Here is a 27058-nt window from a genome sequence, read left to right on the forward strand (position 1 = left end):
GGCCTGGGTACCCTTGTGACTAGGGAAGAGCACCAGAATCCAGAGTTCCAGATGGGAATAGTTTCACCAAAAACACACGGTGGGGCTCCTGAGAGCCTTCATTTCCTCGTCCGTGCAATGACAGAATCCATTAAGCGATCTTTCCAGCCCCTTTATTCGGAAATTCTGAGATCCGGCCAGCAGATGTTGAGTGGTTCTTCCCTAACTTTTTTTTCCCCTCGTGATAGCTGAGAATTAAAGACACAGCTAAACACCTCCTTCTCTGTGTTTCACTTTCTTGAAATGGAATAATAAATGGCTCTTATTTCTGCCATGATTGCTCAAATCATAAAAATCACGCCCCCTTATGTATCATATCCATAGAATTGTGGAATGTTTTCTTATGGAGACTGGAATAAAACACCATCTTGTTTCCACTTCAAGGTCGTATTCATGGTGTATATTTGAGTGTGTCTCTCTTATGCCGCTCACAGGCACCAAGGCAGATTCATAAGCACGACTTGGTTGATCACATGATGTCTAGCTAGCCCTTTGCCTGGTGGGCACTGCCGAAATCATATGAGAAATATAGAACACAAACTCTGTTCTCAACGTTTTAACTGTCTTCTTGGGAAGGCAAGGTCACCGTGCATAACAACAACAACAACAACAACAACAACAACAACAACAACAACAGCATACGTTGTTAAGAGCCAGGGAGTGTGCTACATACTCCATAGATCTTTATTTCATTTAAGCCTCAGCAAATTCCATAAAGTATCTCTTTTTATTTCCATTCTACCAACGAGGAGTCTAAGGCTTAAATTCATTCATCTGCCCAAAGCTGAGCAGTGATTGAAATGTATCTGACTAATTTTAAGAGTTTGAAATGTCATATAAGCAGTGTTAGCCTGAGTCCGTGTACGCCAGGTGTACAGAGCAGTGATGGAGGTGGGGAGCTCTCTGCAAGGTCGGGGACGTGGAAGTTGTGCATTAGGGAGGTTACCTGCTCCTTGAGTTTATACTGAAGGGAATAAGTAGGAACTAACCCTGGGCAGTGGAGAGGAGGCACCAGTTCAGAGGCGAGAAGGAGAGCACAGATTCCTGATAGGAGATGTTAAAAGGGACACTGGAAGACCACTGCTTCGCCACCTTCGGTCTGCTTTAACAACAGGAGAGAGAGAGCTTCCATTTGCCCAAAACTAGACCCTGGTAACTCTTTACACTGGATGGCCTTCAAGAAAATTCCTGGCTTGACAAAGGGCTGACCTCAGGTAATTTTGATTATTTTTAGAATGGCGCTTCTAGAAACAAACACATTCCACTTATTACATAACCAAGGCTGGAAAAACAATGTTTTACTGTCAGTTTTATTACTTGGGAAATGTAATAATTTCCAATTTTGAGAAATACAGTCAGGGAATTATTTTTTAAACTTTTTAAAAAATCCTGTATTGGCTTCATTGGCACTTCTTGGCCACTCCATTTGCTCCCTGAACTCTGGTTTCAGCCTCCTTTCTTTTCTTTGGTAAGCTTAGTTCTCAGGTTCATGTCAAACATGGAAGTTATTTCTTAGCTCTGAGTTCATGGAAATTTTCCCGAGTTGTAGCCTAATTGCACATTCAGTCAGAATTTTTTTTTTTTCCCAACAGGTTTGGCAACTTTTTAATCCCACATTAGGCCATTATCTGCTTGTATCCAGGGCCAACTAGACAAAATTAAGAAACACGCCACTTGCTGACAAGAGTTCTTTTCTTAAGCCTTTGCCTAAGGAAAACCTCTGATTCTTTCTGTCACTTTTTGGAGTCCAGACAATAAGGTGTCAGTCTGTATCTCTAGTAGCCATGGGAAAGGAAAATTCCCAGAAAGACTTGGGTTCAAATTCCTGTGAACATTTAATTGTGGTGAGACACTGAACATGTTTCTTAACATTGCTCAGCCTCATTTTCTTCACATAAATGTGGTTAATATTATCTTCCTCGCGGGGTTGTGGGAAGTTTCGATTAAAAGTGGCACATGTACTTGTTTAGTCTTCAACCAAGGACAGTTAGGAAAGTAACCAAAAGGACATCATTAAAAAGTGGCTTCCCCTGTAAGGCAGCTCTAAGGCGTTCCCTCCTGAGTCATTGTTACCGTGAAGTACCCACAACCCTTGGGTGGGACACATGATAGAAACACCCAGACGAGCCTGGACCTGACGGCGTTTCCCAGGCCTTTTCATGTCCAGTAACTACTGCATTTTGTTTCATTTATCTAATAGAAATGAGATTTCTGCTGTCTTCTCAAAAATAGAAGTGCTCCCACATTTGATGCTCAGATTTTCCCTTACAATGGCCAGGTGATTTCCCTCCTGGTTAAGATCACAGGAAATCTACCTATCCAAAGTGCAGAATCAGGAGAAATTAGGGACCATAAAGAAACTCGGGACAAAAAGAAGTGACATGCCCAAAGTCATAGAGCTAAAGACAAGTGAGCCTGGGAATGCCATCTCCCGAGCCTCTGTGCCCCTACTTCCTCCCGTGCAGTTTTCCTTTGGGACCGTAAGTCATGTGTGGAATCACCCCGTGTGAAGATGCTTCTGTCCAGCATGGTGCCAAATAGTCCAGACAACATCATTGTGACGTAGCTGGTTCTCTATTCCATATTCATCCATGAACGGGGGGTGTTTCTGCATTGAACTTATGCCAATGTTCACTATTCCTAACTTCTTCAGTGGTCAGAAATTCAATTTGTATGGCTTGTCTTTAGTTAGGGTGAGAATCATCGCTGCCCTTTCTCAATTATTTTACTAATCCTTGCCCATCTTCACGTCGTGCACCAATGGCATTTTTACCAAGGTCTGCCGCCAAAGTTCCTCTTCGTTAGAGATGTTCAGTAGATGTTTGATGAATAAACCAATGAAGAAATATATGAATATTCCCAGCATATGTCAGTCCAGCAGCATCTATCATTTGCTGGACTGACTTCAGTTTACAAATGAAACAAGCCAGGAAATTTCAATTTAGTAAAAGAATTTAGTTTGGGGCCTCTATGCCAATGAATAACGATCTTGACTCTTACTAAACAAATTGTTAGGATGCCAAGGTTTGAAGCTGTAATATGCTTGCCTTCTCCTGGCCATCTCTGTTCTGCTGGTTAACTACCTGCATGTTTTCTACCTGCATATCCTCTTGTAGTGGTAAAATGTTCACTCCCAGTTATTGTTCAGTTATTTCCTCTTCTCTCCCCAAACCTCCCATTCCCCCCTCCCCTCCCGTGTTCAGAGCGTCTTTAATAATTTGAGATTAAGCATCAGTAGGAAATTTTGTGTTGGGAATAAAGTCCTCCAAAAACTACATCAAATATCCAGATCATGAAGACAGGAAGAAAGTGTGAAAACCTCAGTACACTTGTACACAAATCCACACTTGTAAAACACACATTGGGTGGGGACTTACCTTCTTCAAAACATGTTATAATTTTCTAAAAGTCCTCACTTCCAGCTTCCTCGAAGCAGTGAGTTGTCCAAAGGAACAAAACAAGATTTGATTTACAAAAATGATTTGAACATGGGTTTAGGTGTCTTCATGGCGAGGTTGACTTACCCATGAGTTTCCCATCGTGCTGTGAAGGGAACTTCTCCAGTGGAGTTTGCCCAGTACAGATTGAGGAAGGGAAAAGGAAATAGAGGAAAAAGGGCAAGTAGAGTTGTGAACAGTCGGGCAGACTGGTGAACCGTGCGAGATCAAAGGGTCAATTTCTACCCTTGATTTAAAAACATCTTACCTTGGCTGCCTTCTCAGAAACCCACTGGGAATGGCTTTTGTCCCCTGCCGTCCAAGTAGTACACATAGAGAACAAACCAGCTCTTCGCCGTGGCTGAGTGTTTGTGTGTCTACAGGGAAGTCCTTCATGACGCCCCTGTACTCACATGTGAAATCCCAACTCCTCGCACCATTCCCAGCCCGACCCAGGGCGGCGCCCACTGTTACACTTCGCCTGCCCGCCACACAGAATTCCTTCCTTCCCCAAACATGCCAGTCTGTTTTATGCTTAGTACCATGCACCTGCTGCTCTCTCTTCCTGGAATTTATTTCATCCCCTTTCAGCCAATACTTCCAAATTATTAGAGAGACCGAAGTGTTACCTCCTTGGTGAAGTGCTTCCTGACCCAGTAGGGAAGGCACTCATTCCCCTACCCCCACCCCCACATGTCCCCTCCCCAGTCAGGCTCTTAGGCCTGACTATTGTCTTTATCACAGACTGTTAAAAACTAGTATTTACAGTTTGCCTCCAGCACTCTGAGAATTAAGATTCATCTTTGTGTCCTCACATTTAAACCTGGGGGATAGGTACTATTATTAATTTCATTATTGATGAGACAGCCAAAGCACAGAGAGGCTGAATAATTGTCAAGGCTCAGACACCCAGTGCTTGTAGGACTATGATTTGAACACAGGGCATGTGGGCTCAGAGCTCACCCTTTTAACCATTTAGAAATGTCACCCTTCCTTAAAAAATGAGCACCCTGGTTACCTTGGTACTTGTACTGTGTGACATATATTAATAGGACTTCTTGTTCTTAGCCATCCAGATCAATTACGGAAGTTTGTATGTGAGTGTTATACCGTTAATAAATTCCATTTTAAACTATTGTTCTAGAATACATGCTAGATAAAATTTCCCCAATAAATCTCTAGTGTGGCCCCAGGAGCAATGGAGAGGAATGTGGGTGGTATTTTTAGCTCAGGGGAGATTGTTATTTTTATTTAAATTTCTTGTTCCTGCATCTTGTTTCTTCAACTAAATATGTGACTGGCCCAAGACGGGACTGTTTCTTATACCTTAAGGATCCCCCTAAGGACCTGGAATTGCTGTGTTCACAATAGGTACTGAAACTTTTGCTGACTGAATTAACACAAGAACAAAACTGCTTCCTGATTGCCAACCACCAAAACTGTATTGAGAATATAGCATCATGTTGAATATTCAATAGCTGACCAACTTTCTTACTGCGTTCCCAGCTCTCCGAGAGTTGGAAGTTAGTTGGGATGGCAGAGATGGAGTGATCACTTGGCCAGTGACCTCTCCTCTAAATCTCCAGCCCTTTAGTCAAGCATCTGGTAGCCTCCATCCTAATCATCTTGTAATTGTCCGATGTTTCCTGTACTTGTTCCTGGCTGGCTTGTTCTGAGCACATCCTCTGTGCCAGCCAGTGTGCTAAGCATTGTGCAGGTATTATCTCACTTAATCCCTGTGCTAGCCCTCTGAAGTTGGTGATTTATTAAACCATTTTTTTTTTCTTAAATAAGGAAACTGAAGCTTCGAGAGGTTAAATAATTTGAACAAGGTCAAATACCTAGTTAAACGACAGAGCTGGGATTTAAACCAGGGGCCTTCTCACTCCAGGGTCACAGACTTGTCCACCAGTTGAAAACTCCTTTCCTTTAAGTAAATAGTGCGGTTCTCAATAACTGGCTAACAACATTTGCATTCCAGTTCTCTCTGATGCAGAATGTTTCTGTCCCCATGTCTTTGTTTCAGTTTTCTCCATTTTAACCGCCCCCCCTTTTGAATAAGGAGTAAAAAATTGTACAGATTTTTAAATTCTGAACTAGCATCTTATCCTCACCTCCCTGATTCCATGACCCTGGATAGTTTGAGGCTGTTTTTCCTGAAATTCGTACCCGCTTTTTTTGTTGTTTTTTAAATAATAGAATCCTGCCTCCCGACCCATTTCTTAGGTCTTCCAAATGAAATCCAGAGTGCAGACATCCTTATTCTCTATCTCTGTCTCAAGATGAGGCTGTCCGTAATTGAACTGACTCCCCGAGAATCTGGGAGTCTAATGCAGTACTCCCTTTATCAGTCCCAAACCTCCCCAGTGACTCAGTTTCATTCTCTGATCTCAAGCCCCACCAGGGGCTCCTCATTCCCAGTGTCCACTTCTAGAAATGTCCCTTCACTCTCATCTGGGTGACAGAGAGACCTCCTCTGATGCCCTATTAAAATACTCCCCTTTTATCTTACATCATATTATCAGTCTTGCTGCATGTAACGGCACATTATCCATTAGCTCTGTTTGTGCACCAATACAATGGTGGTAACCAACACAGGCATTATCCCAACCAAACATCTGGGACCACTTTGGGTCTGAAATTTCCTTAGAGGATGGTTGGGGGAGAAAAAAAAAATGCACTTTATCCCATTTCTTGAACAGAGGCTTGCGTAATCAACCAAGTAGAAAGAAATGTTGAGATGCATTTAACCTCATTAGTTTCAGTAGGACTGGCTCTCCCCAATCCATCAGAATTGAGCTACATTAGTGAAACTCAACTATCTCCCAATCTCATTTACATAATGGATGAGATGTGAAATGAGCCCAATGCAAGGAGTGCCGCCCGGAGGCATCAAAGTTTATCACAATATGTAAGAGTTCCTTTAGATCATTGCATTAAATTTCCACTAACAAGATACCAAATTAATTGTCTGTGTTACTGTACTAGCCCAAAGTCTAGTGAGTAGAGAGTATCAGTGAGGAAGGTAGCTGGGGTTTCAAGGACTGTGAGTGGGGAGGGAAGTGATGAAGGATACCTTAGCTTTCTTCTGCCCCTTTAAGAAATCTTAGGCACCTCTGTAATCTGATGGTGGACTTTGGTTTTATTAGTGAGGTAAGCGAGGATGAGTAAATCAACTGTATCAGACAAGCCTCAGGACATCTAGAAATTGATCATTCTGCCGAAATAAGCACTCTGTGTTTATTAGCTGGGAGTTCATCACTATCACTTCTCCTCATCCAATTCCTAAGAGATTTCAAAGCCATCATCATGGTATTAGCTCGTCTGACTGAACTACGAGAGATAAAGATTAGGAGATCTATCTAATGATGGGTCTGAGTTTGTGTGATTTTTTTTTTCTCTTCTATTGCAAAGAAGAGAGCTTTCCTAGCACACAATCTGTGTCTATATATGTATGCCTGCACACAATTACAATGAGCTTGCATTCTGAATTGAAATAGTGAAACAAAGTAGGTGGTTTGAAGAAAGACACCCAGTAAAGCTCTTGAAACAATGCAACTTTCCCATCCCTAAGGAAATAACAACTGAACGGGGGACATGTGCAAAGCTGACTTCTCTAGCTGACCCAGTGTGCCTATACAGTGGGTGATGTGGCACTAAGAAGATTAATTAGATTCCATAACCACATTTATAACCCAACATCCATTCATGGCCAGACTCCTACAGATATGTCCATAAGAGATGAGTACATATCGGACTGATCTCTCACAAACCAGTAAATATGCATTTATCTATTTATACATATATTTATAGACACACGTGCACTTAAGCTCCTGATATCAACCTCTTTTCTCAATGTGGCTTCTAAATAAGCAGTAATCAAAATGCAAATAAGGTGACCCATTTAGCATCCAGATCTGTATTACCATGCAGATGTGCTCTGTGACTGTGCTCTAAAGGTGAGAAGGAAGAAACTATAAAAGATGCTCATATTACCCAGCATTGACTACTAACCCCTTCCTATTAGGGAGAGTCTAGGGAAGACTCTCCCAGAGTTCCTGGTCTTAGAGCTGGGATCAAATCTCTCATTTTTGGCTTGGTCTGTTTCTAAACTGCTTTGTGAGTGTAGAATGAAAAGCATGCACCCGGAGAGCAAGACTGCTTCCATGAAGTTTCAGAATGTAACCCATGTGGCAGAAAGCTAACATGCTGACCTGACACAGTCCCAGAATAAGGCTGGAGTCAGAGTCACAGTTCTGCCATCCTCCCTGTGTGACACCAGGCAAAGCAAGTTACATCCCCTTCCTGGGGCTCAGTTGCCCAGGAAGAAGTGTACTAACTCTGAACTGCCTTGACATTACTCGGCTGAAGCTTCTCTGTATTTATCTATTGATGAAGCATGTAACATGCCTTAGGTACATTACAGTAGCAAACTTTTAAACTACCTGAGAGCCAAGGACATGACAAGAGTATACTTGGTGCATTGTGTTATTAAATTGGCTTTAATTACATGTATGCATTGTTTCTTCCCTTGTTGATACCATTTGAAAATTCCTTTGTTCTGTTTTTTAGAGAACAGGTACCACTCAATTGTCTCTACTTTTTTTTTAAACGGGAGCAATTACATCAGCATTCTACTTAGTTCTGTCTGTCTGCCCTTTGTCCTTCTGTGGCATGTTCACTGTCCACAGACACATGGCTTGAGGGGAAAGTGGGGCTGAAATCTAGTCCATCCTATTCCATAAGCAGTGGTGATACATTGCACCTAGGAAGCCATGCCTTTTTCTGATTTTCACAATGGTACTCTCTCTTTGCTAAGATCTGGGTCCTTGGTTTGGTCTCTATCCACCTAGACAGGATGCCTTTTTCTTATTCACCTAAAGATAACTGTTTGAGTAGCAGAGGCTCTACCTTTTGAGGATTAAAAAGCACTTTAAGATCTCTTGGTGCCTTTAAAAAAAGTTACAGCTACCTTATGCTACACAGAGATTATTACAATGTAATTCTTAGAAAACAGGAACTTCAACTGTTTTGACCAGTGCCCGTGTCTCTGGTATGGTAAATGTTCAGAAAATATTTATTGAGCTAAGGAATAAGATGATGCAGCAGAATAACACTTTTATTGACTTTGGTACAGAAAAATATTATTTCCCAAATCCTAGGAGTATCTCTGGCTTGATTCACTTTCTTCTGTCACATATATCCCTCCTATTGCCATGAGTGACAATCGTGTGCAAACAAGAAAAAATAGCCATGGAAGAATCTGAAAAGACAACCAGTATATTAGAAAGGGAATTATTATCAAGTTTTCAGGAGCAGTTTCCTCTTGTGAAAAATACGTTATTTACCGCTTTACCCAAACGTCAATGTGTTATAGGAAAGGAAAGAACATCAAATTGGGTCAAGAGGCATGGATTTCAGTACCATTTTTTTCCACACGCATGATATGAGAGCCTGGGCAAATCATGTAGTCCTCTGTGCCTCAGTTTCCTTATTTGTGAATTCGGACTTGCACCATCTGCCTCTTCTTATCCACAGAGATGCTACAAGAGGCAAATAGCATAAAGCACGTCCCAGTTCTTTGCAAGATTAAAAGCCACTGACTGCTCAATATAACATGCCTCTCAGTCCATGTCAAGCCCTGTATTCTACCGTGTAAATGGGATCAGGGAGGTGACTGCAGGAACCAAGCCTCCCAGTGGTGTCAGCCTCTCCCACTATGCCAGCCTAGGCTTTATCATCAGGAAACATCGGCATTTGCAAATCTTACAATTAAAAAATTAATTAAGGTGTTCAACAAGCATATATTAATCACATACTGTTTTCTAGATATACTACTTTCTGCAGTGCATGTTACAAATTACCTGTGACTCCTGGGTTATGATCCTAATCAGCCTCATAGGTTAAAGAACCTATGAGATGAGGACCCAACTAGTTCTTCCCACTTCTTACAAGCTGTGTAATTTTAGATAAGTTATGTGACCTCTCTGAACCTTCATTTTCTCATCTAGAAAAGGGGAGTAAATTTTAGCCATCCCACAAAGGATGTTTTTGTTTGTTTGTTTGTTTGTTTTCCCCATAGAGAAAATAAGACAAAGTAGGTAAGTAGCTTTATAATTACTCTAAGGTGAGGCTGGTTTTTATTATCCAAGGTCACAGAGCTCATTAAAGGGATCCTGGGAAAGTCAGCCACCAGAGCCTGCTTTCCTCCATGACCCCTGTGACCTTGAGCAACCTGGGGAAGAGGTAATTGAACAGCAACTACTACTTCGGAAGAACCGGAATCAAAATATCGAAGCTATTGACTCACCCTTAAGGCAGTAAACAGTGCTTTGGTCTCTGACCTTTGTGCATCCTGGGGCGGTCAATAACCTGGCCGCTAGATGCAGCACCTGCCACTGGTTCTGATTTGGGAGTACTTTACCCTTGAACTGAGCTCCAAGTAACCAAGGCAACAGGAAGTGAGCTTCTGCGTTGGAGGAGCAGGAATCCATAAATCAAATCCCTAATGCAAACACGGTGTGCAGGTAGAGGTTTGAGGGGATAAGTGGTCCATGAGAAATTACCTTTGAAAATGAGTGACTGTCCCTCGATACACTGCAGCACAGTTTCAAAGACTTTGAAAAGAATGTATCAATAGAGGTCAACAGGTTATAGCAGAATGTTTTCGTATAGGTTTAACTTTTTTTTTTATTTCCTCTTGGCTCTGTCTTTAATTATGAACAGATGTTGGACCCACAGAGTTATTAGCATTGTTATTTCCTCCTTTAAAATCGTGCTGGCCTCGACATCGGCAAGCTGCAGTACAATTTGTCCTGTGTTGGGGTTCGGAGGTGCTCTGAGCACAGCGATCAAGTGTGCTCTCCGTAAAGCCTGTGTCTCAGGTTGGCATAGGGATCCCTTCCCGGATTAAAGCGTTTTCGTCTTCCCTCACGCCCCCGTGTAAGCAGCCCAGTGGTCCAGTCGGTACGATGCTCTGTGTAGATCTCAGTTTCTTTATGATCCATCTCCAGCCTTAAAAATTTCCTTCCCGTGGAGAGAGAGAATCCGGGCTTAGGCTGGGAGGACACTTTCCCAATGTCCACCACCCTGCCTTCCCCGGTGTCTGTGAGAACTTGGTTCTGAACTGTTTTACGTTTGCCTAGTCATTTGGGTACCTGTCCGTGGAGCATCGGCTGCCGCCTGGAGTGAGGGAAACAAAGACTTGCCGTGGCCAGCCTGCCTGACGCCCTCTCTCGAGAAGCCTCCCATTCCAGTCTCCTGAGGCCTCTGCTCTCAGGCAGATTTTGTGGATTACAAGTGCTGTTAGGTTAGCCTTTGTTTAAAACATAGCCAATATTTCTTGCCCGCGTGCGTATACCATTTCTTGGATTGTTTCCATAATCCTTTCAAAACTTGCTAATATCTGAGAAAATGTCAGGGCTTTTTTTTTTTTTCCAATTTGTTTTCAAATTCGTTGGATAGCAGCTAGCAAACAGCCTATAACAGAAAACCCTAAATTATCTAGGGTTTTCAAGACAGCTAAATAGTGACAATCTGAATTATAGAGTGTTTTAAGTGTCATTTTATTACTTTTAACGTATTTCGTAACATAAACACTTGAGTAGGGAAGTATGCCCAATAGAGGTATGATCGGATCAACTTTAATGAAGGATGTGGACTGAGACTAATTTGGATTGTGAACATTTGCATGAAAATGGGTACAACTGAAATGACTTGAAATCAGTTTGTTCCCAAGTGAGAGTTAAATATCCACCTGCTAAACCTGCTTACGGCTCATTCCCTGAGCATGTCATAATCTGAGCAAAGAATTACCTGCCCAACCTGTGTCCACAGGTACACAGTTGACGTATCAGTGAGCTTTTGCAAAGGAGCTGTTAGATCTGATAGCACTCGGACAGTTAGAGGTGCAGAGGTGAGCTGTGGACAGGACGCCAGCGTCCATTTGATGGGAGCGAGGCCGTGGCCCTGGGGAGTTCCGAAAGGGGATGTTCATCCCACTCAGGCCTGTGGTCCCACTTCAGATTTGTTAGCGGCACCTCCATCTCCCCCAATGCCAGGCTCTGGTAGGTGTCTAGATTTTCCCCAAAGTATATTTCTTTTCTCAATGGAGAAAGAGTTCAATACATGTGTGTGGTTTTAAAAGTATTAACAATAAAGCAGGCTAAGGAGTAAAGGTTAAAACTCCCCCTTCCTCACCAGTCTTCCTGGTGCTTTCCTTCCTTGGAGTAACCACTGTTAACTGTGCGGATGTGTCTCCTTGCGGTGATTCTGTGCACATTTTACACATATGTGTGTACTCGCCTATTGCTGGCACACTATATGCATTTGCGGCACTTCCTGGTTTCCAGATGCTTGTGCCTTGCAGTCTTTCTATCACAGAATTTGATGTGTGTCTACCTCCACTGTCAAAATGCTATGGAATATAAAATTTTATTAAAAAAAGCCTAAATGGTATTGTTATTCACAGCATCTGGCGTCAGAGGTTCAGAGACAGGGATGGAGGTTAGGAGGAAGGTCGTTGAAGGGAAATGAAAATGTCAACATGGACTTCCTGCCACAGATACCTTTTTTAGGTGCCTGGAAAAGTGTCTTCTCCAGGTGTGGTACTAGGGGCCTCTGCGTCCCCAGCAAGAAACATGCTGTCAGCAGACTGGAGTCATGGTCAGGTGTCAGGAGATCGCCCGGTAGAACAAGATGATGCTTAGGTGAAGCATCTGGCTACTTGAAAACTTCCAGCTCTGACATTAAGAGCTGTGTGGGTTTAGTCACTTCTCTCTTAATCGCTCAGAAATGTGTTGTCTTCATCTGTAAAATAAAGAAAATAGTAATCTCCACACTACATGATTCACAGGGCTGTCATTAGGCCCCAGTGAGCTGTGCTCACAGTGGTGGTAAGATAATGTGACTCTGGGAGAGTACCGCTCATGTTGGTTGGGGTAGAAAAACAAAGTCAAGAGCTACCGTGTTTTCCCGAAAATAAGACCTAGCCGGACAATCAGCTCTAATGCGTCTTTTGGAGCAAAAATTAGTATAAAACCCAGTATTATATTATATTATATTATATTATATTATATTATATTACATTACATTACATTATATTATACTGGGTATTGTATTAGAATATTATATTATATTGTATTATATTATACTATGAGGCCTGATCTTATATTATAGTAAAATAAGACCAGGTCTTATATTAATTTTTGCTCCAAAAGACACATTAGAGCTGATGGTCCAGCTAGGTCTTATTTTCGGGGAAACAGGGTACTGTGATAAAGCCCCATGTGTTGTTGTTGCTGGCAGTGAGTGCCGTGTAGCCTATAAGTGAAGAAACTCTGAGCAGGTGACCATTTGACATGGGTTCATTCACCGCCAGCCTCTGGACTTATGCTTGGATGAGTTGGAGAGTCCCTTTTTGCAGTGGAGGCTGTAGAGAGAGCCCAGAAATCCTCAGTCGTGCCAGGGACGAGAACTGAGCCTTTGCTGGCTGGTTTCGGTTGGGCTGGAGGAAACAGCAGGTTATAATAGCGATAGTAGCAATCACAGGGGCAATAATAACGAGAAACACTTACCTTGCATGGACTGTGGACACTGTTCTAAGCACTTTGCATAGACTGACCTGTGGGTGCTGCCAGGCACCCCTGCGAGGGTGTTCATCCCATTTGTACGGTTAAGGAAGCTTAAAGCTTGGAGAGGTTAAGTCACTTGCTCATGATCACACAGCTGGAAAGTAAGAAAGCCTGGATTCAAGCCCAGGAAACAAGGTTCCAGAACATGTCGTACAATTTATTACATAGTAAATTTCCAGGCCCTTCCCGAGGCACCTCACAAAAGTCTACCCGGGCTTTTCAGCAGCATAAGAACATGACTTATGATGCTTATTGTGACCAGACACTCAAAGGCCCTCAAATGAGCTCTCCCTTAGCCTATGACTGTTGTTCCACACCAGTCCCCACAACGCATCTTCGCCTCCAGCAGGCTGGTCTCTCGTCTGGATCGTCTTCCTTTCTCCATCTATGACACCATATGCCTTTCCCTCATCCGTGCTGCTCTAGCATGAGATGAGCTCTAGAAAACCTCTCCTCACTTCTTCCCACATGAATCCCTACCTCCTGAAAACTCCCCAAGCACCTAGGACGAATGACACACATGCCTGCCCGTAGTTGTTGCCCATTTTTTTTCTTCTTATTTCGTCTCGTCTCCCCAGCTGGATGAGATGAGAAGCCTCACCAGGGTGGGATCCACTTCTCCCCATCATTCTGCACACAGCATGCAATACAACCTCTGCCGAGATGGGCTTCTCAATCCCCGGGCGGCAAAGCATGCCAGCTGACGGAGTCTACTGTTTCATTAGGCCTATGCCCCAACCCTGCTTCCAGGCGGCCAACCTGGAAAGTCATCACCACTCACCTCAGCCACAAAACCAAAACCAGTCATGCTTCTCTTTAAACATGCTTTTTCTTTAAACATTCTAAAATGTCTCATACCAGAAGGAGGTCAGATCATTTGATGATTTCCTCAAGTCGTTTTCAGCTTTTATGTTGTCTGTCTTCCTGTTCCTTCCAAGTAACTAAAGGCTTTGTGGTTCTTTTTTTTTTTTTTTTTTTTTTTAGGGCTGCCAAGTCCCCACTTAAAAGTGGACCAGACGGCAACACATGGTAAGAACGAGGGCTGCATGTCCACCATGATGACCAGGAAGAAGCCAGCTGCAGCTGACAGTGTCGCACTTCCACCCGCCCCAGTGTTATCTCTCCTTGCTGCATCTGCAGCAACCTCGGACGCAGGTGAGCACTTTTACAGTGACAGTGGCCATGGAGCTGGCCCCGTAGGAATGTGCTGCGGACAGGTAAGAGTGCTCTCTTTAGCCAACCTCCCATAGACACTGAGCATGTGAGCTGTTTCAGCACTGGACTTTTCAAATGGGAGGAGGTCTAAGAAAAGAAGGAGATCAGCTAGGAACCTGGATGCAAAAGTCCTCTCAAAGGAGCTTTCCAGTTTATTCTAATACTGGTCCAGTGAGGAGCACCGAAATGATAACAGTATCAATTAATCTTTGTCGAGCTGTAGTAACTATGAGTCTGCATCCAGGGCCTTATGTGTGTTATCTCATGTACCTCATAAAAAATCTCTGTGAGGTAAATACTTGTATCTTCATTTCAGAAGACGAAGCTAAGAGTAGAGGAACTTGCCCCAGGAACCTGTGGGCAATCAGGATTCCAATTCAAGACCTAAACCCATGCTCCCAACCACTGCATTTCAAACCACCTCCCTTGCTCCCCAGGGTTTGGAGACAGTACCAGAGTTTGCCTGAGGCCTTGGTTCATTCGACCCCCATGATGTCATGAATTCCTGAATAGTCACAAGACTTCTCACTGGCAGTTGAAATATAAACTTTTTATTCCTACATCCCAAATGCTCTGCCTTCCTCCACTGCCCACATCATCTCTCACCAGCCCCCACTTTGCCACATTCATCCCTACAGCCAGGAAGGCAGGCCTTGGACTTGGCTTAACACCTTTCTTTGAGGACAGGCTCCCTCAATTCCTGTTCACATCTCACCAATCTTCAAGGCTCAGCCAGTCGCACCTCCTTCCAATACCTGTAGCACCCAGTGTCTCTCCCATGGCTTCACACCTGCTCGTAGGCTGCATAAGAAATGTCTTCTATTTACCTTTTCCCTCCTAACAGAATTAATTGTACATACTTCCAAGGTAGAATCTATGATTTAGGTTCTTGCTCTCTTCATGGCACATGGAACAATGGCCCATTCCATAAACATTTATTGAATGAATGTAGTGGTAACTGGTAAGCGTATTGTAGTATTTAGAAATGCCTATTACGACTGGAAGCCCAAGAAGAGACGCAGTACTGATATTCACTCCAAACTCATCTTCTAATTCAGCGGGTTGCTTTGAGCAGAGAACTCAACTTGTCTGCGTACCTACCTCTTTTATGGAAATTATCGGTAATTAGAAAATGAGCTTAATTGAAACAACAGAAAGAAAGAATTGGGAGGATACTTCCTACAGTGAGTGCAGCAAAATATTAGTAGGTGTCTTGTAGTAAAAGATGTTTTCATAGTTAAACGAGTTTAGTGAATGCTGCCTTACACCTGCTTCCTTCCTGCAGGGCTATTCAGAGCCTTCAAATGACCAGTGTTCCTTGTGAGGTTCCAGGAGGGAGACACACAGAATTTCACAATCTCATTTGACCACACAGAACCCATTTTTCTGGAACTAGCTCTTAACATCTCCTTGGAAATGGTATTCCCTCCGGCCATTTGGGAAATCTTGCTCGGAAGGAATGGGATCATCTCTCAAACACGATCATAAATCTTCACATCTTTGACATGCTAACTGTGAAATGAAAAGGTTTGGGTGGAAGTGCCAGGTAAATAATGCCAGCGATGACTACAGGAAGAGGTCAGAGGAGGGAACCCCACAGAGGAGTGGGGAAGAAGCCACCCCCGAGGCTTGTTGGATCAGCAGCCCCTTGTGGGAGGGCGTGCAGGCAGAGCGAGCAATATGGACAGAGTCCTGGAAGCGGGAACTGGTGCCATGCCTGGAACTCAGGGAAGCCGTCACTTGGCTGGAGTGAAAGATTTGGGCCGCAGTCTGCACTACCCACCCAGAAAATCGCTTATTCGACCTTGTCAGTTAAGCTCTGGAGACCTCCCTTTATGGATTTAGAAATTGGCCTGCATGTTTCTGCCTGTGCTTGCCAAGCACAGATATTTCCCAGGGGCAAAAGACAGGTGGTTCCCCATTTTCTTCCCCCTGAACTCTTTCCATTCAGTGGAAGAGAACTCATTTTTGGTATCCCCGCCTTCCATGGGCTTGCCTTCTCTATTTGCCTTTAATAATTTACAAATATGCCAAACAGGCACAGAAATGGGTGGGTATTAAACTTTTAAACCTGCCTCTCTGGTAATCAGAGCTGAACCAAAGCTCTCCTGTTTCAGGATGCAGGAATGAGCTATTTATTTTTGGCAGTGCTAAATTGAGACCCTCATGAGAGTTTCAGATTTGGTCCATTTCTGGGTCTCAGGCCTCTGAGCAGAACTATTGGGAGAAAACAAACGAGAGATCTACCACAAGTGTCGCAGGCCAGACCTTCCTGAGATTCTGCTCCCCACAGATACACAGCTTCCCACAAACCAGAGAGAGATAGCGGACCTCAGGCTGGGCGCCTGTCCAATGCCCTATTTCACACGTGATTCAGAGATTTGCCTGAGGTCATACAATTGGACTGAAACTCAATTTCTTTATTTACCTCCTGGTTTCCAGTGAAATCTCACTTCTGTCATAGGCCCAACATTACAAAAAGCAGATTTCTTTCTCCCTAGCTATGGACTCCACTTCTTTTAGAGAATAGTGAGTGAAAATCATAATTTGATGGAGTGGCTAACTTTAATAACGTCAAGCACACAGTAGGCAGTTAATAAATCATTTCTGGGTTCTATTTTATTCAATTGGGTGCTTGTGCGTTAATTATTCTTTTTGTTTTCTTTAAAATCAGTCCCCTTATTCATCTCTCCCTGTAAGCAGGGTAATTTAGAATTACTTCTGGCTATATACAGAAATCAACTTATTTTTCAATAGGTCTACATTCTTAAAGAATGGTTTTTAAGACCCAGACAAGCAGGGGGAAGAAAGGAAGCCAGTAAAACTTAGTGGCTTATCGAACAAAATTAATTTAAGAAATGTATGGAAATAAACAATACTGAAATAATTCTATTAATTAGAAATCCTTTTCATTTAAAAATAGTGGATGCTGAAGTGTCTAGTACAGTTCCTAACGTGTAGTAGATGCTGAGTAAATAATCACTGAGTGAAATGAATAGTTGGGAGGCAGTGGCTGTTGCCGATACAGCACCAAACGTGGTAGGAGGCATCTGAGCAAAGCATGCTCCGTCTCAGAACTGCCTGCAATCACATGGAAAACACTTGACAGACATGTGGTAGGCTGTTGATAAATAGTTGCCACATAAGTAATCAGTCTATAGTCCTAGCAGTACTTTTTCAAACAGGTGATCTTTGGCAAAAGAAAAAAAGGAAACATTTCCCGTTTTATTTTATGAACAGGAGTCATGAAGGCGGGTCAGAGGTTTAAAAATATGTCTTTTCTAGCTCCTGTGTGGTGTGTGTGTGGTTGTGTGTGTGTGTGTGTTTTGTTTAAGACAATTTTTTAGCTTCTCAGAGTCTGGGAGCCTTGCTGATTATGAAGTTATTGATTTGGAGTAGGGGGTGGAATCAGATCGCGGGGAAGGGTGGCCAGACTGAGAACATGTCATTGTGTGAGCTGCTGGGGGAAAGCGATGGCCATGGCTGCCATGGTACTCACACAGGTCAGCCCTCGTGATCAAACTGCTCAATAGCTATTGATCAGCTGCAGTCCCCTGGCACTAGAATGAGGTCGGATTCAGGGAGCAGTGCCTCGTCATTATGACTCATTAGGGCTAATGCAGTCAAAGCTTCAATGAAGTTTGTTCACAGTGACACATAATTTGAAATAACTTCTATTGCTGTCCCAATACTAATTTAATAACCATATCAGATAATCCAGACCTGAATGGGTCAGGCCAATTTTTCTGATCATCTCCATATTAAACTACCTTCTCAGGAGGTCATGCAATGCATAGAGAATTCATGATTTTACTACCGAAACAGACCCCTCCCCCCACTTTGTAGTATTTAAGATGAGACTAGACTGCTAAGTAGACTACAGATTTTGTAGGAACTCAGTAACACACCAAGAAAACGATCTCTAGGGTTCTGCCCCTGAAAGTCTAGAATAGGAATGAGGGAAAAACAAGCAGGCATATCCTTCTTGTTTTCTCTCTGTCTTCATCTCTCTGCCTTTCTGACACACACACACGCACACACACATGCACACGCACCCACACCCAATACTCTCTGATCTTAAATCCAAGGAGAAAAAAAAGACACATATCAGGGTTGCTATCACCAAATCTCAACTGCTCAAGGTGTAGCCCAGTTAGAGATATCAGAGGGAAGCAGAGGGAGCACAGCGCTTAGTTTGTATCTGTTTTGTATCTGGGCTAATCCATTATTCTCTTACACTAGATGATCTGCCTTGTTTAAAACTACCAGAGCCTATGAGTAAGTGAAAACATTTAAATTTCACAAGTCTATTAAATTTTTAGACATTTTTCTCTGAAGACGAGGACTGATGTTAGGTAAACCATTTAGTTATTAAGCAAACTGTCAGCCCAATTGGAACTGACTGATGTCTGTAATCAAGATGCAAAACCTTCAACTTGGAAAATGGCTTTTACGAATGAAAGAATGGATGCTTCATTCTAATGGACTCAGAATGAAACCCGGTAGTGTAGTAGCTGGAGCAAAATGATGGTGAAAATTGCCTCCTCTCACTCCCAAATTCTTGGATCCCGAACTTTTCTCGTAAGCAGCTGCCATCTGTGGAGAGGGGCCCAGAATAATGAAATTATATCCAGGTGCAAAAAGCAAAGAACAGGAATTTAAGAATTATAAAATTATTTATTTCACTTTGCTTTTTGTCCTATGTGGAATCATGATCTGAAACTCCTAACCAAAATAACAGGTCACTTCAGCCAAAAGTCTAGTCTTTCAAAAGAACCTAAAGGGAGCAAATAAATGTGCAAGTTAATAGGATTTGAAACATCCAAGGGCCATAAGTATACAAGTTGAAGAAGTCTTAGAATTGTAAAATAAATTCCTACAAGTCCAGACTAATCACTTAAAATATACAGAAAATACTAAAAATAATCATCATCATCATCTAGAGAAAATAAAACTGTATTTTAGAAACAAAGCCTTCACGTTGTCTGAAAAGTGCTACTTCCGGGCCTATTTTCCAGCAGCACAGAGTAAGTCTGTTTGCCTAGAGAACCCTTCTGAAGGTGAAAAAGCCCCCCTGTCCTCAGCTGTACATCATGAAGACACCCAGCAGGGTTGGAAGCTTCTTTGCTTCCCTGAAGACCCCATTATACCAAAGGCTTTCAGAAAAACCTCCAAAAATTCTTCTGATTTTTGTCCCAAAAGGACAAAATCAGCTCTTCCCTGATTTAATCTGGAAATCCTAACGCAGCTCAGCTGACCCCATAGCCACGGCTATAAACATCCAGAGAAGCACCAGACTCTCCAGAATCTGGCTTTTGCCTCTGCTCCAACCCCATCTTCTAAGCAATGTCAATCAGCACCAGACTTTTTTGGAATCCCCACTGTCAGAGTGTCATTTTCAAAAAACTATAAACCCGCGTCAAAGATCCATAAAACTCTTTGATGAGGAAACCAACACGGTGATAGAGCTGATCCAAAGAACAAGTGGAGGAACAGAGCATTATAGGAGTGTAGGCATCAGAGAAAGAACACCGTGCAAGATTGTCCTAATAGGCAATAACACCATAATCTCTGAGCTTTTCTACTGGCCCGAAATCATTTGCATCTTTTTCTGGGCAAACACCTACAAGTTATCGTATTACCAGGCAGAGTCTGGGCCTTTTAATCAGTAATGGTTAGTGAATCCAACAAGGGTACATTTCCCTGGATAATTAATAATCCCTAGGCAGGCCTGTAAAACGATACCCTCGGACTCCAAAAGCACATCCACCCTTCCATTTGTTTCTAAGTTTTGGCTCATTTTTCTTAACACCGCACATAGGCCACACAGTGCTCTAGTTGAATACATGTGTTCTTGGCTTCAGATCTCCTGCATTGAAATCTCAGGACTGCACTTACCAGCTGGATGATCTCACACCTCAGTGTTTACATCTGTAAAATGGGGGAAAGCGTACCACCTAGTGTAGAAGATTGTGCTGCAGAATAAATGAGATAATCATTGTGAAAAATCTTAGCAGGGTGCGTGGCACATAGGAAGAGTTCGGCAAATGAATACCTATTGTTGCTGCTGCTACTGTTGTTGATATTATTGTTTTTGTGATTTCTACTTCCCACTCTGGAATGTTCCTCCCTCCCGCACCTACCCCTTCAAACCATCCGGATGGCTAATTCATGATTATTCTTTAAGACCCAGGATAGCCTCCTTTAATTCTGAGAAGCCCTCCCTTGTACCCACTTTGAGAACCAGGCCATGACCAATTTAGATACCGCCGCCTCCGACCTCCATGGCTTCCTCTGAGCCCATAGATCATTGATCTCTACATTTAATAGTGTCTGTGTTCGTGCCTGTGTCCCAGCTGGACTGTCCACTCCCCTATTGGCAGACTTTGTTCAACTTTGAAAGCCCAGTCCATAGCACTGAGGTGGGCGAGCAATATATAATCATTAAATATTGATGAAAATACTCTGAACGAGAGTTTCCTGCACAAAACCACCTGACACATGAAAAGACATATTCTAGCATTATATCCATTAAAGTTGAGAGGCAGTGATGTGACTTTATTTTCCACATCAGCACCAGCAAACAGCAAACCGTCCTGGGAATGTTCAGCCTGGGGAAAAACCTGAGAGGGACCTCGGGAGCCTGCAGAATCCTTTTTGCAGTCATAGCAGGCCAGCTCCTGGCTAATCCACCAGGATATCCTGGGGGAAGATTATTGTCAAGTGAAAAGAGTCCGCCTATATGGCATGGCATGTGCAGTACCTGGGTGTGGGTTTACTTCGAGAAGGAGGAACTTGTGTCTCTCTTCACTCGGAAGTTCTGTGGGATTTGCAGGATGAGCCACTCCGTGGAAGGCTGGAGATGACATCGGCCTAGGCTGTTCTTTATATTATATGTGATCGTCTTGCCTTGTGGCTGGAGTATTGGTTTCCTGAGGGCAGCGACCATTTCCCGTTTAGGTTTTGTTTAATTCAATTAACTACTGAGTCTCACCTGAATTCCTGGAACCTTGGGTGATACGGGATGATAAGAGGAGAAGCCAAAGCCCGGAGCTCTGCTGTTACACAACCTGTCGTCATATTTGGATGTCAAGAACCCCACACAGTGTTGGATGCATAGTAGATACTCAATGAACATGTCTAGACTTGATTTATCTAATTTTTTTCTCCCCAGAATTCAGATTTTAGGGAAGACGGAAGGTTTAACGACAGGTTTGAAGGTTTGTTTTCTGTGAGAAGTTTAACTCGATTTAGCTTCTCAGAATTCTTCCTACAGATTACGCTCCTAACCACCTCTTGCCACAGCCAGACCCTCTTAAAAACAGAGTAATGATAATAATACATTTTATCTTCTTTCCAGTGATAGTATCATTCACACCTCCATTGAAGCCCAGTGGGAGGTTTGGCTGTGAGGTTCCATGCTCAGGGGGAGTCAGGTGCGATTATTGTAATGCGGACTCCGGGCTCAGGCGAAATGTGGGAAAGAAAACCTCCCATACGTGAAGCGATTTCTATTAAGATACTCATTTTATATCAAATATTCTTTATAAATGGGACAGAATGAAAGTAGGCTCATCCAGGTGCAGATTTTATGCAGCCAAGAATGAAAGGGCAGAAATATTTTATGCTCAGTTTTGAGATCGTGGTGAGCCTGCCTTGTTCACGGGCTCTTTCCATTTCCAGAAGACTAATTAGATTGTTGGTTTTAATGGTGGCGAGATAATTTAGTGGCAACTGAAAGCAACTGTGTTAATGAGAAGGGGGGACCATGCTTTGGGTTTCCTGTAATTAATGGAGAGTTTTTAAAAAACTTATTGGTTCCAGGGAAGTTGGCATACTGAGCCCAGCTGTTGAGAAGCGGGGCAAGGTCTTTCCTGCTCATTGCTGCAGAAATGGCCTTAGGCAACGTGGCAGAACTGTGTAATGACTGTCATTAAGAATGATCTTTAGTGGTCCAGGCAGGCTGTAGTCAGTCGAAGAGAGAGGAAAGACAGGGAAAGAGGGACAGAGAGAAAGGATGCAGTGGAGAGAGAATAGAGTAAGGATTGAGAGACAGATATGACAACTCAAAAGACAGACAGACAGCAATAACATTCACGATCAGCCCTCTTCATTCTACCTCTGTGAGCTACTAGAGTCATACCAGACTATCCTCCCAGAAGGTCTCCTTCTCCTGCTGCTTAAACTGGAATTGACTATGTAAGACTGGATTGGAACAGACTAGAAGGGACCTCTGCAAATCCCTTTGTGCTGCAGATGAGGAAATTAAGCCCAGAGAGGAGAACTGAATTAAAATACTACCTGACTAGGAATTAGGAAACCTGGAAACTTTCTGGCTACCACACAAATGTATAGTGGAAACTGGATTTGGATCAGTGTTACTGTACATCCTGCAGTAATTATTCATTCCCTTAGGTAAGCCACTGAGTCTAATTGAGACCTCTGAGTCTCGGTTTTCTCATCAGAGAAATGGGAAAAATAATGTCTGCCTTTTAGGCAGTGGTGAGAAAGAAAGGAAATAGCAGATCAAAACACCAATCACATATTCAAAACAATATATCACTTTTATGACTCCTCTTATGTCAAAAATGGAGTCATGTCATGTTACTCGTATGATTCATCATGTTAAGTAATAATTTAGTCATGTTAAGACTCAGGTCATAACATCCATTAACTATCTTTAGAAGTTTTATTCTCACTCCACCCTCCAAATATCCTTATCTAGGGCACAAAAGCCCCCTACCCAGAAGGGTATTAACTGTTCCACGGAGCTCATCTTACTGGAACTTCTACAAGTCTTTGTTAGAAATTGTCAAACATTTTAAAGTACCTGCCACGTTGATACTTGTAAGTATAAGATTAGACCTGCCCTAGGGAAACTTTTACACCATTTGGGAAGGCCTGATTCCAGAAAATGAGATGACCAAATAATATTTTAAAAATGAATAGATTTAATAATAACCTCAGATACTAACAGAGCAATAATTTAGCAATTGACAAGTCCTTAATTTCCAACTGAAAGGTACCAAGGGAGTTCAGAGGACAATGAGATGATCTGGGAAGAGAAGAGTTAAGATGGCCTTCTAAGGATGAATCGAGTTCAATAAGCAGAAAAGCAGGAGAGACATCATCTCTGAGATAGGCGTGTATGTGGAAATAATAACAAAAGAGGCTGGAAGAGAGGTGTAGGGTAAAAACATGGTCTTCCTGAAATTCTAGAATCAGGTATGGTGACCATTCTGAAGGGCAGTGATAAAATGGCAGCCCTGGGCCAATAGCCTGTCCACAGTTGTATTTGGATTGGCCTACAGATGGTTATACGTTTTTAAAACATGAATAAGCATCTTGTAGACGTCAGAAGAATTACATCATAATCAAGATTTCTGGCTTTTTAAAACTCACACTGTCTCATAACTTTGGGCTCATTGCTACCTAGAAACAACTGATTGATACAGAATATTTGCCCATTTAGACGAGCCATATTCTCTTCAGTTTCCCAAGTCCTCCCCCATGCCCCTCTACCTTCCTTTGTAATCCAGACAAACTTCACTCATTATATTGTCTGTCTGGCTCCCTGTGGGAAACCATTAAAAGAATTTGAACCAGAGAAAGCAACAGGATCCAAACAATGTACAGGAATTCATCATCTAGCAGAAATAACATGGATAATCTGTAGTAACGTCTTGTGTTATTTAATTACGGAATTGGGGGTTGGAAGAGCCCTTAGAGATTGTGAAATTGAGAGAAATTTGGCACTCTGATGCAGTCAACAAGAGAAAATTAACAGGGAAACCCAGGTTTTCTCACTCCTTATCTAGCTCCGTCTTCTTAAGGAAATGTGGTATGAAACTGGCTTTGAAATAGGGCAGCCCTTGCTTGAATTCTTGAGTCCATGTTCTCTTAGATGTGTGCCCTTGGAAAACTAATTTAACCTCTGAGTTCTCAGTTTTCACCTCTGTACTGTAGAGATAGTAATGTCCTCATGTGGTTGCTATCACAATTAAATGAGGGAATATGTGAAATGCTGCAGACTGCACTACAGAGTCTCCAGAAATGTTGGTTTCTTCCTTTCCTTAGTTTCAAATGAAAGGAGGAACGATGCATTCCAGTTACCTTGTATAGTCTATGGTACAGTACAAAGAGTGGATGTTACAAAAATAATCGTCGAGTACATGAGTGATGGAAAAACCATGTGCACCAACCCTAGCAAAGAATAAAAGTCCTTTTTCTCCCCTCTCCCCAACTCAGGACTCCTAAAATGTGACATCTGTTATTTTTATGTCATTTGTAACTACTCTGTTGGTTTGTTTTATGAGGTCTGCTTTTGAAGCATACACAGGGAGGGAGCTGGGCTGCTTCCACCTCTCTGAGTTTCTCACCTGTTGAAGAATCCTCTTCCCCAGGAATTGTTAACATGTTTCCTTGATTCCTCTTTAAACTAAGAGAGACCAAATAGCTTTCATACAACACGAGGAGATGTGAGTTTGTCCTACCAGTGGACAGGTTCAAAAGACAGAGTGAAGGTACTGATGGAGGGAATTTCCACTGTGCACTGACCCCAGCAATGCTTGTGAACACCCTGTGTGGCCTGGACCCAGGGCTCGCCCCATAAAGATGACAGAGTTCAGAACAAAAGAGAGTGAGCCTCATATTAGCTTTAAATTCAGCAGGGGATCCAGACCAGCCTCAAGCAGTGTCCCTGGGTCGCTAGAGTTTCAATGTTCAAAAACACTCCTCTAAAGGACTTTCATGTCCTCTGATACCTGAAAATATTTTGAGATGATTTTCCTTATTTTGAAATCCAGTTTAGTTAGTGCTTAAATAGCCACAATCCTGGTCTTTCTCTCGTGCAAGTTGCCAGAGTTAAGTGATTTGGGCTTACATATGGAAAGTTCATTTTGTTGTGTAATTAATGGGAAGCAGACTTTGGGAAGCTGATGGTCCAGGCCCTTATTTATATGAGAGCATATGTCTGTGTTTTGTTTATGACTCACTCTCTTACTCCACGCATTGTAACTTGGGTTTGTTTATACTAACTTTTCCTAGAATCCCAGCCACATGGTATATGAGCCAATAATTTATGGTCTCTAAAAGGGAAAGATGATGAATGAGCTTTTTCCTGTTAAATTGTCAAATCTTAAATTGAGGAAGGAGTATTTGCTGCCTTGAGTCTGCCCAAGCTTCTATATGGGGAAAAAAAGAAGGAAAACAATAACTTAAAAAAAAAAAAACTACTTGTATAGTTCTCAGAACTTGAATGTATAGATATTTGCCAAGAGAGCATATGATCACTCCTCCACAAGAAACCATTATAATTCTGATCCAAATGTTCAGCAATGAAAAGACCATTCATAATCTCTCTCTCTCTCTCTCTCTCTCTCTCTCTCTCTTTCTCTCTCTCTCTCTCTCTCTCTCTCTCTCTCTCTCTCTCTCTCTCATCCCCCCCCCCTCGCCTCTTGTGCACATTTTTGGTGTTAGATAATTAATATGTAATATATACATGTCTCCATTATCCAGGGGACCCATGGTTTTAATCAATCTGCGGGATTAAATGTTCAAGCTGGTTTTCTTAATGGAACTTAATAAGTTCCAAACTTGCTTTTGTCATTGAAACGCCACTTCTCCTGCAGAGTGGTTTGGATATCAGTCTATATTTCACGGTACTTCCGTGCTTTTGGTCATAGCACAGATACTCCCAACAGTTAATGGAGCTCGGAGGAGAGTAGGGAACAGCTGAAATATGTGAGGGTCTAATTTAATTTACAGTGATTTGGATCCCTTTCCATAAATCCTTCCATATTTCACACACAGACATTAACAAATAGATGTTAAGCTTTGGTTTAGGTCAAGTCACGTAGATTGATTTCAGTTCAAGGAAGTCAGCTGAGTTCTGTGTTGGTCACAGAATTGAGTACCCAGCACATGCCTGGCACAAGGTGGGGCTCAATCAATATCTGCTCCAAGATCAAATAAGAATGGGTAAGACATGGTCTTCATCCCTTAAGAAAATACAATTTAAGAGGAGCGATAAATGTAGATGAATTTTGTCATCTCAGTACATGACAGACTATGAAGTGTTATCAGAGAGATCCAAGCAACGTAGAGGGGCCCAGAAAGATTCATGTTGAAATGAGAGTCCTTAGATGGCTTTTAGGAAGAGAACTGATCTGGAATTGTAAAGTGTAGAATGTATTGAAATAAAATATCAATAAAAAGCTTTAAGACGAATTATCAACTGAATTCCAGTGGGAATTTGAAAGCACTGCAACCATGCCTACCGTGTTTCCCCGACAAATAAGACCTCACCGGAAAATAAGCCCTAGCATGATTTTTCACGATGACATCCCCTGAATATAAGCCCTAATGCATCTTTTGGAGCAAAAATTAATATAAGACCCCGTCTTATTTTCGGGGAAACACGGTAGTGTTGTTTGGTTTTGTTTTCGTCTCTTTCTTTCTCATTAAGGCAGGAGAATTGCCTCTAGATGAAAGGAAAATGTAAGACCTTTGTTCCCCAATCCAACATCAGATGCAATATCCTTTTTGACAGAAATAATAGAGTCAGGCACCCACCTGTAGGCTATGCAAAGTTATTGTTTCTGTGGCACATCCATCATCTACTAACCAAACACAAAAATATGTGAAAGTCTAAAGCAATGGCTATACATTGCTTATTGTTTTTATGAAGAATGCAGGGATACCTTGCTGTATAAACTGATATTTTTTTCTTTGAAA

General features: G+C 42.4%; 1 protein-coding gene across 5 annotated transcripts in view; it reads left to right on the plus strand.

Moving 5' to 3' along the window:
- The window catches only part of SETBP1 (SET binding protein 1), a 345415-nt gene that overhangs the window by 304729 nt on the left and 13628 nt on the right, over positions 1–27058 (plus strand). For all 5 annotated transcript variants that reach the window (XM_033087216.1, XM_033087217.1, XM_033087218.1 and 2 more), the window contains exon 5: positions 14093–14263. In XM_033087216.1, coding sequence (XP_032943107.1) covers positions 14093–14263 — 171 coding nt within the window. The remainder of the gene's footprint in view (positions 1–14092; positions 14264–27058) is intronic.

Source organism: Rhinolophus ferrumequinum, chromosome 19, assembly GCF_004115265.2.
Source record: "Rhinolophus ferrumequinum isolate MPI-CBG mRhiFer1 chromosome 19, mRhiFer1_v1.p, whole genome shotgun sequence".
Classification (NCBI taxonomy): Eukaryota; Metazoa; Chordata; class Mammalia; order Chiroptera; family Rhinolophidae; genus Rhinolophus; species Rhinolophus ferrumequinum.